Genomic DNA, 17,878 nt, shown 5'->3' with positions numbered 1-17,878 from the left:
ATAATAACACTTCTCCAGTGACAAAGTCTGTCTTTTGTTGTCTATCGCTTCAAAGTGTGCAGATTTCTCTCTTGATTCACACCAGATGACTGTTTTATTATGGATCACGGACTATATTTCACCTGATGGCAACAGTTTGAAGTTCATAAACTTCCTAAAGACGGAATTGCTTCTTAGAAACAAACAGACTCTCGCGGCACCCATTCGCTGCAGAGCATCCACTGCTGAACATTCCTCTAAATCCGAACGAAGAAACAAACTCACCCACATCTTGGATGGCCTGAGGGGACATTTTAACTTAATTTAAGCCTGATGAAAATACGCACACAAGCGTGAAGTGAAGCTGTTTAATGTGGTTCATCGGGCCGAGGGCTGCTGGGAAGCAGCGGGGTTCTGTGGAGTCTGTGGCAGCAGCAGAACCAGGCCGTGCTGGGTCGAGAAGCGCAGGACGGCATCTTTAACTACTCAGACACATCGGTGAAGGGGTTAAACCGTTCAAACACCGCTAACGACCGCTCATGGTTTAGTACAGGATGATCTTACCTTCACTGGATCTGACCGTCTTTATCTCCCGCAGGACGTTTAAAGGATGTTGTTCCTGGAGGAGCGAGGACGCTTTCTGTTTCCTCGGTGCTTGGGCGGGATACAGACGCTTCATCACCTTCAGACAACAAAACCTGTCAACACAAACATGCACTTATTATATATCTGCTACAGAGCAAAAATAAACTTAAAAATAAAATGTACATGCAATGAGTGATTTTTGTTTCATATTTAAATCTAATTTGAAATAGTTTATTTTTACAAAACATTATTTAATGCAACCTTAAACCTTGCAATATATTAATACATTTAATTCTAGCAAGCTTATATAACTGGTATGATTTATATTGTGTTTTTTATCAATTTGATTTTGTATTTTTCATTCGCTTTTTTATTCATACTAGCAAGTTACTATTCTACTGTACAGATTTATGCTGTATTTTTTTTTTTTTTTGTTTAGTTAATACAAATAGCAACCTGTCTCGTTAAGATGGTTTTTGTCTCAAAATGATTTATAATTATCCTTATAATTAAATAATACCAGTAATACTAGCAGGCTAATATTAATAGCAATTTTTTTATCATCATTATTATTATTATATGCACATGCTGTTCTTAGTACAATACAGTAAGAATCACAAGATCTTATCACTTTTTCCAGCAGAAGACGAGAACCGGAAACACTTCCATCATAGCGGGATAGAAGAGAGTTCGGTCCACCTTCCTCGAGGCAAAGCGCTGCAGTATGCTGTCTTTCTGAGCCTCACTAGTGTTGATCTGAGTACAGTACACACACACACACACACACACACACAGAGGTTTTAAACACACTCTAAAGTAACATCATCAATCATTTAAAACGTTTACATTTAAAGACATGGCTTACACATTTTACAATGTGAATTATATAATATAAAACTATGTGTTCATGTTAGTTCACAGCGTGTTAACTTAAGTTGTCCCTATTATGGAGTAATGAAACTTTTTTTTTTGAACAAGACACTTTCGTTGTCTTATAATATGCATTTATTTTTACCGATTCGTTTAAAGGATGCCATTTCAAGTTTTCATTTCTCTTTGAAGTATAAGGTCCCTAAACTGCAAAGATTAGTTTCAAAACCAAAAGTGGTCTTCTTTATAAAAGTTATGACTTGTATACAAGAAAGAAATAGCGGGGCTACTTATGATATATTTGATTCAAATATTCCAGTCATATTATAATATTAAAATATATAATATTTGGGGATGTCCGTATAAAATTGTCATATCAGCCAGAAAAACATGTCAAAACTTAAATTACTTTATAACAAAAACTTTTCAAACGATTATCTAACTAAATATTTTAGATGCATTTATAATAATCTGTGCAATTATATCATTATCATTATTATTATAAAACCCCTTGTCTTCAACGCCATTTATAAGCAGTTATTATTTCTACTTTTTTGTGCTTATTAAGGCAATTCAAGTACAGAAAACAAAACAAGTATTGATTTTCCGTGATTCGGGTGTTTAGGATAAAGTCTGGGCGTTGAACGCTCTCTTAACCGCTTCTCTTCTGATATACGATTATTAAGCGCTATCTAGCAGCTCATCAGTGCTAGTTAATACAGAGCAGACGTTGTTGTAGATGAATGCGTACCATGAGCTTTGGAGAGAGATTTGAGTGAAGAAATACACTGATGATCAGCTCAGCCTTCTGGTGAAGCGTGGCGTAATCATTCTCACTGTACATGCCCTCCGATGCCATTATATCACCTGCGTCCGCCAAATGCCTGAACCTAGAAACTCAGAGCAGATCAATACACTCCCTCAATCACAGAGACCTAAACACACACACACACACTCCTGGACAGCCCCTGACCTCTCACACTCCATGTAGAAGGAAAGGTCGTTGACCAAGAAGTCTGCTACAACCATTTTGTTTTTGACGCTTCGCATCTTGGGTTTAAACTTCTCTCCGTCGCTGCTGATATCAGAAGACTGCTGGGCTTTGGAGCGGACGCAACAAGCTGGAGGAAAAACAACAGGGTCTATGCAGGTTTGATGAAGGTTGATTGAAGACTCGACTGGATGAATTGAATTGAATGGAGCATAATACGTCAATATGGTGTCTAAATCAAACAGCAAAAAAGTTTCTTCATATTCGGCTTGTTTCCTAAAGATCCTTTTACTTGAGAAGTTTATGGTTGAAACAAGAACAAATATCCACCAATGAGTTCAGAAAAAACAGTTTAACTCATTCCCCGCTGAGAGATATTGTTCTTGTTTAAGCATCAATTTTGTCCAGTTTCTCAGAAAAGAAGAATTCATGTCTTCGGTGTGCATCCCCAATAAATGCATGCCGATTTAAGGATGAAACATTTAACGGCATCATTTCAAGGCTTTCTGCTCTGATTTTCTTAACGTGGAAAAACGCGACCTCGTATTTCTTTGAGCCATGCTCTGCAGAGGGCCTTACGCTGTGAGAAGTGCTTGTAGTCGTGTATCAGATAGTCTTCAAACTCAGTCCTGAAGTCGCGGTCCTCCAGGGCAGACAGAAACTTGGTCACGCTGCGGATGAATGTGCTGAAAGCCGTCCAAGCATTCGTTTTCTGGAGAAGTCCACGAAAGAAATGATCTCAACACTTGATAAAAGTCAAACGAAAAGGCAGCTTTTTGAATGTATTCAAACGTTTCACCAGTTTGTGCAGCAGCAGCGGACGTCTCAGATTCGACTCAGAGGATACGGGGGAACAAGAGTAAAATGCTTCCTGATATTGTTTGAACCTGTTTGAGATCAAAATGAACTTTGTGTGACTTATGCGACCGCTTTAATACACTAAACAATCGTAAGAAATCTTTCATGTGTCTAATATCAACTAGACAGCTCAAAGGCCACATAAACGTCAAGTCAAATTTCTTTGTACAGCACTTCACTCACTACAAATAGTTTCAAAGCAGCTTTACATATAATCAGGATGTTATGGTTAAAATATCTTATTAATGTCTTCATGACAGATTTAGCAGATTAGAGCTGGTTAATAACAAAGTTTACATTTAGAAATCGAGCAGATGAGATTTGCAAACCAGTATTTATATTTCTATAATATTCAATAATACTTCCAATAAGCTTTTATCTTCACATTAAAATTTTTAGTCATTATGTAATGTTCTTTTGCAATTTTAAAATACAGCTTTTCGTATTTTTGTATTTTAGTTTTAGTCATTTTATTCAGTTAGTTGCAAAGGCAACATCCATTTTTTCAAGCTTAATTAAAAATACGATGTATTTTGAGTAATAGTTTTTCCAGCCTCGTTTCAATTTCCAAAAGCAATTCTCAAGATCTTTTCTTTAGTTGCATTTAACAATAACACTGATCCAAACACCGACTTCCCATCAAATCAGGATCAAATTATTTGAGCTGCTATGCGTTCATTGTATTGCTCTATACTCATACTTCCTCTAATTAAAATAAATCTGACATATAGTTGAATAATAGTTGTTAAACACAGCGACAGATTTGTACCTTTTTATAGCAACCTCAACGTTTTTCTTATATTAAGTTTATCACATACCACGTGGTCTCCAGGGTCTTGGCAACCAGGTGCTGAACGGTGAAGATGACCTCCGGAGGAAGCGTGTCCATCTTTGGCACACTGCTGATGATGTCAGCGCTGCACTGCAGGTACTCCACTGCAGGGGGAGACAGACAGCCACAGGGGGGCATGCACAAGCAGAACAGCGTCGTTTCATCATTTCGTTTTCTTTCTTTAATAAATATTTTACTGTCAGTACTGTCAGTTTGAATCTCTGCTTATATAGTGTAGGGATGCCCAGACACCGTCCCGGTAAGATGATTAAGATGAGTAAAGGATGACAGGTGGTTCATATGTTGGGCGAGCTGTTACTCTGACATCGATTTGAATTGAAATAGCAACACGTTATCAATGAATGCAAGCTGTACTGGCATCTTGTCGGCGAAAGAATTTGTCTACAATGGCACGGATTTTGGCCTTTTGTCGCTTGGGTTCGAGGGTGCGCAGAGATTCAGCTTCCTGAAGGAAGAGCAGCGCTCCGTCCGCGCTGTGCTCCTGCAGAAACCGTCTGAAGTGACCGGCGTACTGAGATGATGCGAGGACCTCTTCAAATGACCTGGAATTCAGCAGAAAAATAATTTAACCCGAGATAACTAGTGTGCTTTTGGAAATATTCCTCCTGTAAACATAGCTTAGACACATATTTCCAAACCTCCTCTGAGGAATAGCGCACCCCAAAATGAATAATTAGGCCATCCAAGAGGTAGATGAGTTTGTTTCTTTATCAGATTTGGAGAAATTCAGCATTGCATCACTTGCTCAGCAGTGGACGCTCTGTAGTGAATGGGTGCCGTCAAAAGAGTCCAATCAACTGATAAAAACATCACAATGATCCACACCACTCCAGTTCATCAGTTAACATCTTGTGAAGGAAAAAGCTTGTAAGCTTGTTTGTCAAAAAAAGAAATACTGTCATCATCAAGACTTGGTTCTGTCTAAAATGTTAGTGCATATTCCATAACAGCGCTTTCTCCAGGGAAAAAGTCAAAATCGTTCAAAACAAATATGTGACTGGGTGAACTTTGTCACTGGAGGAAGAATTATTATGAATTATTGTCTCATATTTAAGGCAGAAGTGATGGTTTGAAATTAAAATCATCTTAACGATGGGTTGTTTCCTGCAAATAAGCTGTTTTTGGCTTTTCAGCACTTTAACTGATGGAGTGGAGTGACGTGGATTAATTGTGATGTTTTTATCAGCCGTTTGGGTTCTCAGTTTGACGGTACCCATTCACTGGAGAGCATCCAGGGTGATTAATGCTGAATTTCTCCCAATCTTTTCCCACGAATAAACAAACTCATCTACATCTTGGATGGCCTGAGAGTGAGTGAATTTTAAGCACATTTTAATTTTAGGGCGAACCGTTCCTTTAATTGTCATGTAACGTGGGTGCACCTGGGTTTTGTAGAAGGCTTTTCGAAAACAACGCTGTCCTTTTTTAAGGTTTTCATCTGGAGATTATTAGAACACTTTGCTTTAGATTCGGGCACATCTGAAAGTGAAGCATACGGTAAAGTAGTTTGTATACAGCCTGCGAAAATGGACGGTTTAAAAAATAAAAGTGGCCTCAGACGTTTTGTAAATCTCACCTTAAATGCGCTATATGTAGGAAGCTATACGTAGAACGTATATTTTCAAAGGAGAGCGATTGACTGTACAAACTAGTATATTAACTTGAGCATGTTTCTTAAACATATGCAAACATATTATGGTATTTTTATGCTTTAGTGGAGTCAAAGACCTAAATAAAGCACCTTTAAGAACACCACTGCAAGTAACAATGAAATATTTCGCATATGCAGTACCTTGAACGAGGGGTGTTGTAACATCGCTCTCCGCTGCGCTCGATGACTCTTCAGAAGCGTCTGCCCAATGCAAGCCAGAGAAAGTGAGTCATTTGGAGAGTTCTTGAAAGAGGCAGTGCACGGTGTGTCCTCACCGGTGTTGTACTTGTGCAGCAGTGATCCTCCTCCCTGCGGGTCCTGCAGGCCCACTAAAGCCCAGCTGTCCTGAGACAGAGCGTCAGGCTCGAGACGACTACAGCATCCTCCGCACAACACCAACGCCTCCGTCTGAGTGAAGTGAGCTTCTGTTTCTGTCTCAAAACCACAGAACAGCAGCTCTTCTTCAGTGTCCTCGCCGCGGGAGCCCTGAAAGACACGGGAGAAGGTTCATGGAAACTGCAGTGAAAGCAAACGCTGGTTCGAGGCATCGGTTTAGTTTCCTCACCAGGTGAGACACTAGGGCTTTATCTTCCGCATCTAGAAATGAGTCGTAAACATCTTGTAGCTCCTGTAAATAGAACATATGCCGGGTCTTATCACTTAAGAAATACACCACTACTAATTTGTTTTTCATCGTGCTTTGCGAAAGAAAGATAGGGCTGCATTTATTTGATCAAGAATGCAGTAAAATTCAGAAATATTTTTAGATTTTAAAGCAGATTTTAAATGTGAATAGATCTTAAAACGTAATTGATTGCTGTGATCAGTGTCCCGTGATGCTTCAGAAATCATTCTAATATGCTGATCTGCTTTTTAAGAACACGTCAACCTATTCTAACCCTAAACCTACCCGTCTAATAATACTCTACACTCTAATAAAAGTTAGTTGACTTTAAGTGAAACCAACATTATTAATAGCTTTCATAACAAAACCTTACAGAAATTGTAGCAAGCTGTTCGTTATTTTCAATGGAGAATTTATTTTATAATGAAAAATAATGGTGAGCAGTTCCTAAAAACATTAAGTGAAGATCAGAGTATGCATGAATTGATAATGCAAAGTGTAAAAAAATACATTTGAATGCATTGTAAGATGCTTTGGATTCAAATCATCAGCCAGATATAAATGCACTGTCTAATGAGATTAACCACAATGAAAAATAATTTCAAAAGTTACAATTTGATCCATCCTGATGCATACTTATTAACACGAACACTGTAGAATAATGCATACCGTTGAATCAGGTTTTAAGAAGCTAAATTAGATTTCATGTTGACTCATTCACCTTGCATATTTCATATTTCGCCCTGTAAATCCACGGGACAGCGGCACTGCTGGGTAAAAGAGAGCGCAGATGCTGGCTGGTGTTTGAATCCAGTCGTTCACAGCAGGGCATGTTCTCTTTCAGGTGCTTCTCTATTATCTGCCGAGCCGCCGCCTGTCTCTGTGAGCAGACCGGATCTTCTCCTTGTGCCTTTAGAACCAGCTGGAGGAAAAAGTCCAGATCCTCCAAGAGATCCAGCATCTGCTGCTTCTCCACCAGGTCTTGGTCTCTCAGATAAGACCTGAAAGGGCTTGCAGCCAGAGCCTCTGCAGACAGGGCCGGCTGGAGATAGCTGAGGACGTCCGACGGTGGAGTACGAACGTTCACGCGGCAGGGGATCTGACACGCTGGGGTTTGGGCGCATGTGTGACGGACAACAGCTTGGGCAGAGGTTTGTGCGTTTCTCTGAGGAGGATGCGCTATGTTTGAGCACTGCGGATGCTCCTGGCCGGCTGCTGGAAGCCACAAGCAGATGCTGCTCGACTGAGAACGGACTGCGCTCGGCTCACGTGAACTCCACAGGAGCCGTTTGCTGAGTTTACTGCAGTAGGATTCAGCAGGGCTCAGCGTGGGATTCGTCTCGCGGCGCTCACGCTTACGTGAGGAGGGAGATGGAGCGGGAGGGAAGGAGAAAGCTGTGTATTTCTCTACAATGGGTTGACATTCAGGCACACGCCACAGCCAGGATTTACAGCAGTGTAAGAACTGAGGAAGCCAATACGACTGCAGCCGGCACAGAGCTTTCTTTCTCATCTCTGCCAAAACACACTTCTGGGAACCAAGAGCGTGTCCTTTGGTCAGAAGCTCAACCGTGTCCTCTAAAAAAAAAAACAAACAAAGCATAGAATAACATAAATGTTTCGGTAAATGAAAAATTCAAAAGATTGGAATAAGAATTCTTTTAAAAATTAATTAATAAAAGTTCATTTTACAGAAAAGACACATTAAATTGATCAAAAGTGACAGGAAAAACATGCATAATATTATAAAGATGTCTATTATTTTGAAATTTTTCTTCATCAGAGAATCCTGAATTTTTTTAATCACGGGTTCCACAAAAATATTATATAAATATTTCTACATTTATAATCAGAAATGTTTTTGAGCAGCAAATAGGGAAATTGTCATAAAGTAAATCTAAAAAAGTATTAGCATTCATTGAAATAAAGCTGAAATAAAATAGAATATAAATATTGAAAAAGAATGAATTAATCTCAATGAAAATTTTAAATTCCAACTGAAATAGATTCAACTAAACTAAAGTAAATCTGAAATAAACATACATTAAACCTAAATAGCAATATTTTAAAAGATTTATCTTAAAAACACTTAAAAAGTTACGAAAAATAAGCTAAAGTCAAAATAAAAAACAATAAAAACTAATTTATAATAACAATTAAAATAAATATATATATATATATATATATATATATATATATATATATATATATATATATATATATATATATATATATATATATATATATATATTCATAAACATAGTAAATTTCAAAAAACTGAATGAGCACCTAATCACCTTATAGTTTCCAAAGGATCATGTGACTGGAATAATGATGCTGAAAATTTGGTTTTGATCACAATAATAAATTACATATTATAATTGAAAACAGCCATTTTAGATTGTAATAATATTTCACAATATTACAGTTTTTTGATCAAATAAATGCAGCCTTGCAGAGTAAACCGGACTTTTCTTTTCGAAAACATCACCAGACTTACAGTAGTGTAACAACAGGAGAACAGAAGTAGTGTGGCATTTAAGGGAAGAGGAGAGAAACACACCTGTGTGTATATGACAGACAGACAGGATGACAGAGCCCTGGCTCAGGTGAGAGAGTCTGATCGCTTTCTGAAGTGCTTGACGATTCAAAGTCTGAAACGCGTCTTCATTTTGGTCTTCTCTCATACTCAACAACATGGACACTCTCACACAGAACAGAAGAAGCCCCTCCTCTGCTCGAAAACACAGTATACATGTAGCATAGGCACTGGCAAGATTTACTTTTCATTCAATTATTCTGGCGTTTCATCTTCGGTTGGGAGGGCAGAAAGCAAAGCGGGAGACGAGATCAAAACATCAGAGCATTTAATGTAAACCTGATACAAAAGCTTGTCACTAATCGCGGAATCGGACGGGTCTTGTAAAATGCAACCGGTCTGAATATCAGTGAATCAGAGAAGTCTCGTACCAGCTGTGCCCTTGAGAAATGAACGAAATCTCTGGATTCCCCTCACGCTGCCGAGACACCTCCTTAACAGCCACTGATCCGCCGGGGTCCATTTCAAACCCTCTGAGCAACAAAGCATAACCAAAAGAGAGAAGCTAACGCTGTATATTAAAGGAATAATGAAGAATATCTGAAAATGGAATCACCGTACCAATGGATGCTTTGAAGTGAATGGGTGCCGTCAGAATGAGAGTCCAAAAAGCTGATAAAAACACCACAAGTAATCCTCCAATCCATCAATTAATGTCTTGAGAAGTTTGTAAAAAAACAAGACATTAAGATTTTCACTTCAAACTGTTCCTTCTGGATAATAATATTGCTCTTTCCACTGAAAAAGTCATCCGGTCTTATTTAGGAGAGAAATACACAGAATCAAAACAGCTCTAAAAATAAATATATGGGTCAATTTTAATGTGAGAGACAACAGGCAAGTGCTATTATGTTTTATCTATTATTATGTTTTGAGGTTTTTTCAGCCAGAAATTGTGGTTTTAAAGTTAAAACATCTTAACGATGGATTTGTTTCTTACAAACATGCAGCTTTTCACTCATGAAGACATTAATTGATGGATTAATTAATAGATTATTGTGAGGTTTTTACTCATTCTGACGGCACCCATTTCCAACCAATAAAAATTTTCGGGTGAACTATTTCTTTAAAGGTGACCCGCCACCGGACAACCTTCACGGAAGCAAATATCACCGACGTGTGAACGTGAACAACATAACATTACCTTTGCATTTACAGGATACAAAGTCAAGCATCTCTGTGCAGAGAATGAAGCTGTGATAGAGCTCTGTTTGTCTGAAGTAAACCATCCGGTGTGTGTCTAACCAGTTCAGAAAGGCTCCTGTATTCACCTGACAGCACATATGTTTAGATATTAGATGTTTTGGCCAACAGCTGCGGTGGTCTGGTAAATAACATCCTACCTGAGCGAAGGGCACATCGGGCCACATTAACCACTTGTTTTCTTTGAGTATGTAGAGAGGGGTTTGCCCAAACACCTAAAAACAGGACAAACGTGTGTGATCATTTCAGGATAAACAGCGCATGGCGAGCAGACACAAGATTTCATCTTACTGGAAGACTTAGAAACGTATTGAAGAAATCCACGAAAACTTCATCTTTCAGGAGAAACTTGAGCTCCATGTTGTTTTTCTCTGCAAACCCGTGTTGATAAAGTTATTTTATTTTAATACCCTTGCGATGTATTCTAGGTTTGCTTTAGTTGGGTTTAATAAATGTTACCAGCTGTTGTGTTTCTAGTTAGTTCCTACTTTTCTTTTTAAACTTGTTAAAACGATGGTTAAGCAGTAGTTTTCTGTTGCCTTGACGACGCTTTTATTTACTCTTCTTCTGCTCAGAATCGTTGTACCAGTTTTATTTTATAAGCTGCCAAATTAAATAAATACAACGTTTACCTCAGACATGTTTTAGAATACAGTGTCATTATATAACTCATATTTAATTTATTTTTATCGACAAGAGTAATTATAATGTTCGATAAACGTATTGTTGTTATTATTGGAGAAGCGCGCGCACACGTGTGTGTCGTCACATCCGGTCGCGGCCTCCGCGGCGGTCTTCCTCATCCTTGAAGGAGTCTATCGGCGAGCGGCGGGACCTGAACCGAAATACATATCATTTCAGCTCCCGGATACCGAACTAAAGTACATTTCTGCGCTCTGATCTCGAAGTAGACGTCTTGAGCTTCTTCACGCCGTGAATGGATCATGGAGTGTGTGAGTAGAGCGAGTTTAAACCAGCAGAGTTGATCTGACAGACGAGGTCTAACGTTAACTGAATGACGGCGGTTTTTGTTTATTATTGTGTTACAATACGCGGAATAGCTGATGTATGCTAAAATGCGCGGTTAGTAAGGTTGACGTTACTCCTGTGTCGTGTGAAGCCAGTTACACTTCGCCTGTGGTTAACTTAGGTTGCTAGTTAACTAGTAAGTTCACTGCACTAGTCTACTGCAGTTACTATGGTGCTGAGCAAATTCATCGCTGTTACTCTAGAACTCTAGCATGAATTGACTTAAATGGGCTGTTATTATTTAAGTACAGTCAGCTCTTTTGCTTTACACTAGCAGTTTGCCGTTAGTAGGGTTTTATCTTATCACCATCTTGTTTAACTCGACACAAACTATCTATCAGCGTGCTAGTTATCGGTCAGTTAACAGGCAAAGCAAAACTAGCCAGAAACAGACAGAGCTTAAGGACTGAGGTTAACCTCTTGTCTGAAACGATGGAGTTGAAAAAGTGTTAATTAATGTATAACAACTTGAAAACTTTCAGGCGAGCAGAACAGTCCTGCTGTTAACTCCTGGCTAATAAGTTTACAAAGTCCACTTTTAGGTTGTTCATGGGTCTCTTTGTTGTAAAATCTTTACGGATGTTTTTATAAATGACAAATTTACCTTTACTGTAATGAACCAGCTTCGCTTTACTTGCGTATGTAGTACTTCGCTTTTATATGATCATCAGTCTTTTGAGGATTTCTTTACAAATATTTTGTCTAAAGGTACAATTAAACTTCTCTTTAAAAATGTTTTTTCTGCCAGTTATTTAACGCATAGAGATTTACAGGGTTCATCGGCAGGAACTTTTATCAGAAAAATGAAAGTGAGAGTTGAGTGTTCACACCTTGACCTCTGTTTTTCAGGTTCCTGCTGTTCTAGATGAGTTGGACGGTAAAAAGGAGGCGCACATAGAGGGTAAGAATGCAAATAAATAAACTCGATACCGTAGTCCTGCGACGACCTGCAGCTCGTGTGTGAGATATGAAAGCAGAGCCGAGCAGGGGTTAGACTTCAGTGTTTGGAGTGAAATCGGAGACTGAAGTGACAACAGAAATATGATCCAGTGACATTTTACTCTGAAACTTTTTCTCTCGTGTTTTCAGGGGTTGTTTTTAACGCTCGTTCGTGGTTTCTGCTATGCATCGTTTTAAGCTGTGCATTTTCAAGCATTAAAATTCAGGTTTCCCCCTTTCTTTCAAACCAGATCCTGAGTATAATGTCTACACCCGCTTTATGAAGTCCCACCGCTGCTACGACCTGGTGCCCACCAGCTCAAAGTTAGTGGTATTTGACACGTCTCTACAGGTGGGTAATCAGAATGGGAAATCAAATGTTGCTTCTTGTGCAGTTTTGTTCGTAATTTACTTCATAATGCCACGCATTTCTGTGTGAAATGAAAAAAAAACGACTGTATTAGTAATTTAAGGAGGTTCTCACCCGTCATCCAAGGTTGTGGATGAGTTTTTTTTTTCTTCATCAAAACAAATTTGGTTAAATGTAGAATTCCATCACTTGCTCGCCAATGGATGCTCTGTAGTGAATGGGTGCCGTCGGAATGAGAGTCCAGACAGCTCATAAAAACATCCAAAATAATCCACGCCACCGCAGTCCATTAGTTAATGTCTGAAAAGTGAACAAACACGTCAAGATATTGCTTGCATTGGGACTCATTTTGACGGCACCCATTCACTGCAGAGGATCCATTGCTGAGCGAGTGATGTAATGCTGAGTTTCAATGACGAAACAGTTCATGTTTGGATGAACTATTCCTTTAATTAATCAGATCATGCAAAGTGTCCGTTCCACACCAGAATACGGCCAGACCGAATGTGCATTCGTTGAAACCATGGCTAAATTGCATTATAACATTATTTATATATCAAGCAAGCAGGAAAGATGAACAACATATTATTACCTTTTAATAAGATCAAATATAATTAACATGTACACACAAAATATTAGAAACATAATGACTAATTAACAGTAGCATCAGCCACATGGGGTCAGTATTGGTCCTGTGTTGACTTCATGGGTTGGATATATTTGCTCTGCATTTTGTGTCAACATTCATGACATTTAAGCTGCCCGAGTGCCTGCTGGTTGATTTGTGGTTGTGTGGTTACCAGGTGAAGAAGGCGTTCTTTGCTTTAGTGTCTAACGGAGTGAGAGCAGCGCCTCTCTGGGACAGCAAGAAACAATGCTTTGTTGGTAAGCAGGATTTCGAAGATGTAAATATATTTGATGAGACACAACTGCATTCACAATATATTCATATTACACAATGGAAATCATTAAGGTTAGATCGAATTCATTTGATTGGATCATTGGCTCAAGATAGACTGTTATTGTTATTTTTTTCCTATCCGTGTGGCGTTCTTTGATAGCAAAAATAATAATAATAATTAAAAAAATCAGATGTGAAGCAAGCTATTACTTTTTTTTTTTTTTTTTTTTTAATGTGCACAATTTTTGGATTTGAGTCAACTGTACTCGAACTCTGAAATAATACTAATATAATTATAATAATACCGTTATTATAAAAATTTAATTATAAATAAAAAAAATAATTTGCAATCAATAATTATGGGGAAAAATGTCTCGAATTAATTCAGATTGTCTGTTGTAGGTATGCTGACCATCACAGATTTCATCAATATACTTCATCGCTATTACAAGTCTCCTCTGGTAAAATGAGTTAAGACCGATATTTCTTCAGGTGTTTTTTTGAGAAACGTTTAAAAAGTCTTATTTTTTCCCTGTTTTAGGTCCAGATCTATGAATTAGAAGAGCACAAAATAGAAACATGGCGAGGTGGGGATGATTTTATACGTGTTCGTGAGGTTTGCTCTGATAGGTGAGCCTCTGACTGATCTGTCTTCTTCTTCTAGAGGTCTACTTGCAAGACTCCTTCAAACCTCTCGTCAGCATATCTCCCAATGCCAGGTAAGAGTTTGTAAGAGGGCAGATTGGATGCTTTTATTAGTTGTGATTATTATCTGATGTTTCTCTCTCTCTCTCTCTCTCAGTCTATATGATGCTGTCTCATCTCTGCTGAAGCATAAGATCCACAGATTGCCCGTCATTGATCCTCTAACAGGAAACACGCTCTACATCCTGACCCACAAGAGGATCCTCAAATTCCTGAAGCTCTTCGTAAGTTTCCTGCCCTGTAACCACCGTTTCCTGTGACACATGAAGCTTTTATTTATTTGGCAGCGCCTCAACGTTTTAAGCAACCATTGCTAAATTTCCCTTTTAGTCATCTGTTGGCGCAACTTTGTTTTCTTTCTAGAAACGCACTCTTGGTGCTTATGTTAACGATCTCTCGCAGATATCCGAGATGCCCAAGCCTGCGTTTCTGTCTCAAACGCTGGAGGAGCTGAACATCGGGACGTTTCACAACATCGCCGTGGTTCACTCGGATACGCCGCTCTACGCCGCCCTCGGCATCTTCGTGGATCAGAGAGTGTCTGCTCTTCCCGTGGTGGATGAAAACGGTGAGAGGAAATGAATGAATGCTTTTTATATATTGCAAACGGCAAACCTGTGACTTTTTCTCCGTTCTCACTGGATGTGTTTGTTTGGTTTCTCTCTCGTTTCTGCCGACAGGACGGGTGGTCGACATCTACTCCAAGTTTGATGTTATAGTAAGTTTGCGTCTGTTGTTGCTAACTAGAACGCTGGGTATCGAGCTCTGTGTGTGTGTGTGTGTGTGTGTGATGTTTCGATCGGCTCAGTGTGTCTAAAGCCTCTGGTGTTTGTGTTATTGATCAGCTTCAGGGAATGCAGCCATTGCAGTGCATGATCTCATACTCATAACGTGTGTGTGCGTGTGTGTGCGCATGTCTTTAATTTCATATCTTACAGCAATGGTTCACCCAAAAATGACTTTTCTGATCAAACATGAATTTGTTTGTTCATCAGAACAAATTTGGAGAAATGTAGCTCGCATTGGATCACTTGCTCATCAATGGATGCTCTGCAGTGAATGGGTGCCGTCAGTCTATAATCCATTATAATGCTTCCTCCGGTTAGAAGGCCTGTTGTGTCTCACATCAAAATCCTCACACATTTGTTTTGACGTGTAATTGGTCTGTGCAGTGTTTTTTTCACTCGCGAAAGCCAAATTATGGATAGATTTCTTTATATTTTTGGGTGAACCATTACCTTAAAGCCTAAAGCGTTTGCGTCTCAATCTGGTTTTGTCATCACCTCACAGAATCTGGCCGCTGAGAAGACGTACAACAACCTGGACATCACTGTGACTAAAGCCCTCCAGCATCGCTCGCAGTACTTTGAGGGAGTGCTCACCTGCCGAGCCAATGAGACGCTAGAGGCCATTATCAACCGGCTGGTGGAGGCTGAGGTGAGGAACACATCCCGAGTCTCCGGATCTGTGTATTTGAGCTAAAAATATAAGTAGTACCGTGTAATATTATTGCAACGTAAAATAACGGTTTTCTATTGTAATTTATTTTCGGCATTCAAATCTGAATAACTTCCGTCTTCAGTGTCAGCGTCAAGAAACATTATCAGTGTTGAAAACTGTGACACGTTTTATCTTTCACGAGTGTCCAGATGAGCGGTGCTTATTGAAATAGAAGTCTTTTTTAACGTGTCTTTACTGTTGCTTTTGGTCAGTTTGTCGTGTCCTCGCTCAATACTAGTTTCAATTAGAAACAAACTGACCGCACGATTTCGGCGGCACGCGTGTGTGTGTTAGGACGGCCGGGTGAAGATTCAGCTGTTTGTTCAGGTTCACAGGTTGGTGATCGTGGATGAGCAGGAGGTGGTGAAAGGCATCGTGTCTCTGTCTGATATCCTACAGGCGCTGGTGCTCACCAACGGAGACGACGGTAACCTTTAACCTTTTCCATACGACCGTTCTATAGTTGACTCTGTGGCTTTGGTTGTTAAGAATCGAATCAAATCTTTAAATCCTACGAGTTGGAATTATTTATTTACCTTTTTGTTCCTCCTCAGGAAGTGCTTGATGGAAGTGAAGCAGAACGTCTCTGTATTTCCTCTTCTCTCAATAAGCCACAAGCAGTTCCAGAAAAAGGATTGACGGCACACAGCCATCCCAAACACAGGAGACAATAAAAGCACAACCGACTCCAGAGCGAAGGAAGAGACGTGCTGGAAAAAAAAAAAAAAAACATTGCTCTTCGATGAACTAACTCTTTGAATCAGAGCCTCCGAACCGCTTCAGGGAGTCTACGAGGAAATTCTATCGCTTCAATTGGACCGGATTCAAATGATTTTAATTATGACACCGTTTTTGCACGTTCATGTTACTTCCCTCACAGGAGGACGACAGATGAGGTTTTTGTGCAGACCCAGAGTACGGACTGAAACATTGTGTTATTGATCCGGACGCGGTTTTGCAGGGTAACCGTTTTTTTTTTCTCTCACGAGGGCATTCGATATTGAAGAGGTCCTCTGAATCAGTCCGTTTCCACACACTGATTCGGTCACTCCAGCAGAATTCAGAGGAAGCTTCTCTGAACATCAAACCGGAGCCAACTTCCTTCATAATGTGAACATGGAGTGCTTTGCTCAAATGTTTTTAAATTAACCATCGAATATTTATAGCATTAGAAAAGCAATTACGGATTGATAACATCATCATGTATTTTTAGTCCATCATCAGATCAGCTTTCTTTTCTTTTTCCCTGTTGTTTTGGGCCGGACAGACAATTCTATGTGTTTTACTTCTAGTTGCTGCTGATTTTATTCTGCTTGAGTTGTTTTCAGAGCTCAATGGCTTTTATCAGTGCTTTGACGTGACGAGGAAGTGTTTTCAGAAGCCGTCAGCTGTGCATTATGGGTAAATCAAGATGTCATTTCAATTAGATACGCTTCCACAATTAGCTGGTGATGTAATTTGACAAAAATATCACAGGGTCCAACGGCTAAAGTGCTTGTTTTTCATTTTTGTAACCCATCACAAACATCAACTCGCACTTCTTTCTTTTTATTGTAGCTCGTTTTGCTATGAAAAGATCATTCCATCATTTTATTGTATTATATTTTGCTGCCGTTTTTCTCTTTAGTCATTTTTATTCCACATCTGTAAATACATCTGAACTGTTTTCTAATTCTCACGTCGAAGATGTTTTATTCGAGGCACAAGCAAATAAAAATCTATTCAGTTTATCGGTCGTGTTGTATTTCTCACTTTGGAGTAACTTTAATGAATAGCATGTTTATTTGAAACAGAAATATTTTAAAACACACAGTTTTAACCTCCATCGATTTTACGTAACACTGCAGAATAAAAGTATGAATTTACTTTTGCTGTGACTTATTTTTTATTAAAAATACTTACCTTCTAACATTCTTTGGCATCTAATAATTCATAAATTATTTTCTTTGACACGGATGTATGATTATGAAAAAATAAATAAATCGGTCTGTCATTGCTGTTACTAATAATGCCAATTAAAGGTTAGTAATTAGTATGTTTATTTTTTGTCCAGCAAAATCACCCATTTACAGTAAAATCTTCTGTAACACTTTGGAATGGTTAACACTTGATAACCATTATCTATAACTTTAACTAGTTAAAACTTAACTTCAGGTATTGGGTAGGATTAGGGATTAAGGTAATCTAAAATGAAGCATTAATAAATGGCTATTATTTTAG

General features: G+C 38.8%; 2 protein-coding genes across 3 annotated transcripts in view; one reads left to right on the top strand and one right to left on the bottom strand.

The window, feature by feature from the left end:
- LOC122346748 (regulator of G-protein signaling protein-like) overlaps nt 1-7,982 on the bottom strand; it is an 8,212-nt gene extending 230 nt beyond the window's left edge. The window contains exons 1-13 of the mRNA XM_043241599.1: nt 7,134-7,982; nt 6,353-6,415; nt 6,063-6,279; nt 5,929-5,988; nt 5,519-5,615; nt 4,491-4,678; nt 4,102-4,336; nt 3,225-3,312; nt 3,005-3,137; nt 2,408-2,555; nt 2,186-2,324; nt 1,196-1,320; nt 1-677 (exon numbers count right to left, since the gene is read on the bottom strand). The exon at nt 1-677 is cut by the window's left edge and continues 230 nt beyond it. Of these exons, the coding sequence (XP_043097534.1) occupies nt 524-677; nt 1,196-1,320; nt 2,186-2,324; nt 2,408-2,555; nt 3,005-3,137; nt 3,225-3,312; nt 4,102-4,336; nt 4,491-4,678; nt 5,519-5,615; nt 5,929-5,988; nt 6,063-6,279; nt 6,353-6,415; nt 7,134-7,925 (2,439 nt within the window). The 5' untranslated portion in view covers nt 7,926-7,982 and the 3' untranslated portion in view covers nt 1-523. The remainder of the gene's footprint in view (nt 678-1,195; nt 1,321-2,185; nt 2,325-2,407; nt 2,556-3,004; nt 3,138-3,224; nt 3,313-4,101; nt 4,337-4,490; nt 4,679-5,518; nt 5,616-5,928; nt 5,989-6,062; nt 6,280-6,352; nt 6,416-7,133) is intronic.
- Nucleotides 7,983-10,997: 3,015 nt separating this feature from the next.
- On the top strand, nt 10,998-17,388 carry prkag1 (protein kinase, AMP-activated, gamma 1 non-catalytic subunit). Of its 2 annotated transcripts, none has more exons than XM_043241444.1 (13): nt 10,998-11,167; nt 12,093-12,144; nt 12,434-12,534; nt 13,356-13,437; nt 13,856-13,914; nt 13,995-14,040; nt 14,118-14,172; nt 14,256-14,382; nt 14,522-14,726; nt 14,839-14,876; nt 15,449-15,595; nt 15,986-16,085; nt 16,213-17,388. In XM_043241444.1, exons 1-13 carry the CDS (start codon nt 11,159-11,161, stop codon nt 16,221-16,223), a joined length of 1,032 nt encoding a protein of 343 aa, XP_043097379.1. In that variant the 5' UTR covers nt 10,998-11,158; the 3' UTR covers nt 16,224-17,388. The 2 variants fall into 2 exon arrangements, with proteins under 2 accessions (XP_043097379.1, XP_043097380.1); XM_043241445.1 differs by having other exon boundaries at nt 11,001-11,167; nt 14,561-14,726.
- The last annotated feature ends 490 nt before the right edge of the window (nt 17,389-17,878 follow it).

The sequence above is a fragment of the Puntigrus tetrazona genome, chromosome 6, assembly GCF_018831695.1.
Source record: "Puntigrus tetrazona isolate hp1 chromosome 6, ASM1883169v1, whole genome shotgun sequence".
NCBI lineage: Eukaryota > Metazoa > Chordata > Actinopteri > Cypriniformes > Cyprinidae > Puntigrus > Puntigrus tetrazona.
The sequence above is the reverse complement of the archived record's forward strand: the minus strand, read 5'-3'. Positions and strand labels throughout refer to the sequence as shown.

Coding starts and splice junctions, on each gene's coding strand:
- prkag1 (XM_043241444.1), top strand. Junction 13,915..13,994: donor GCTATTACAAGTCTCCTCTG/GTAAAATGAGTT, acceptor TCCCTGTTTTAG/GTCCAGATCTATGAATTAGA. Junction 15,596..15,985: donor ACCGGCTGGTGGAGGCTGAG/GTGAGGAACACA, acceptor CTGTTTGTTCAG/GTTCACAGGTTGGTGATCGT.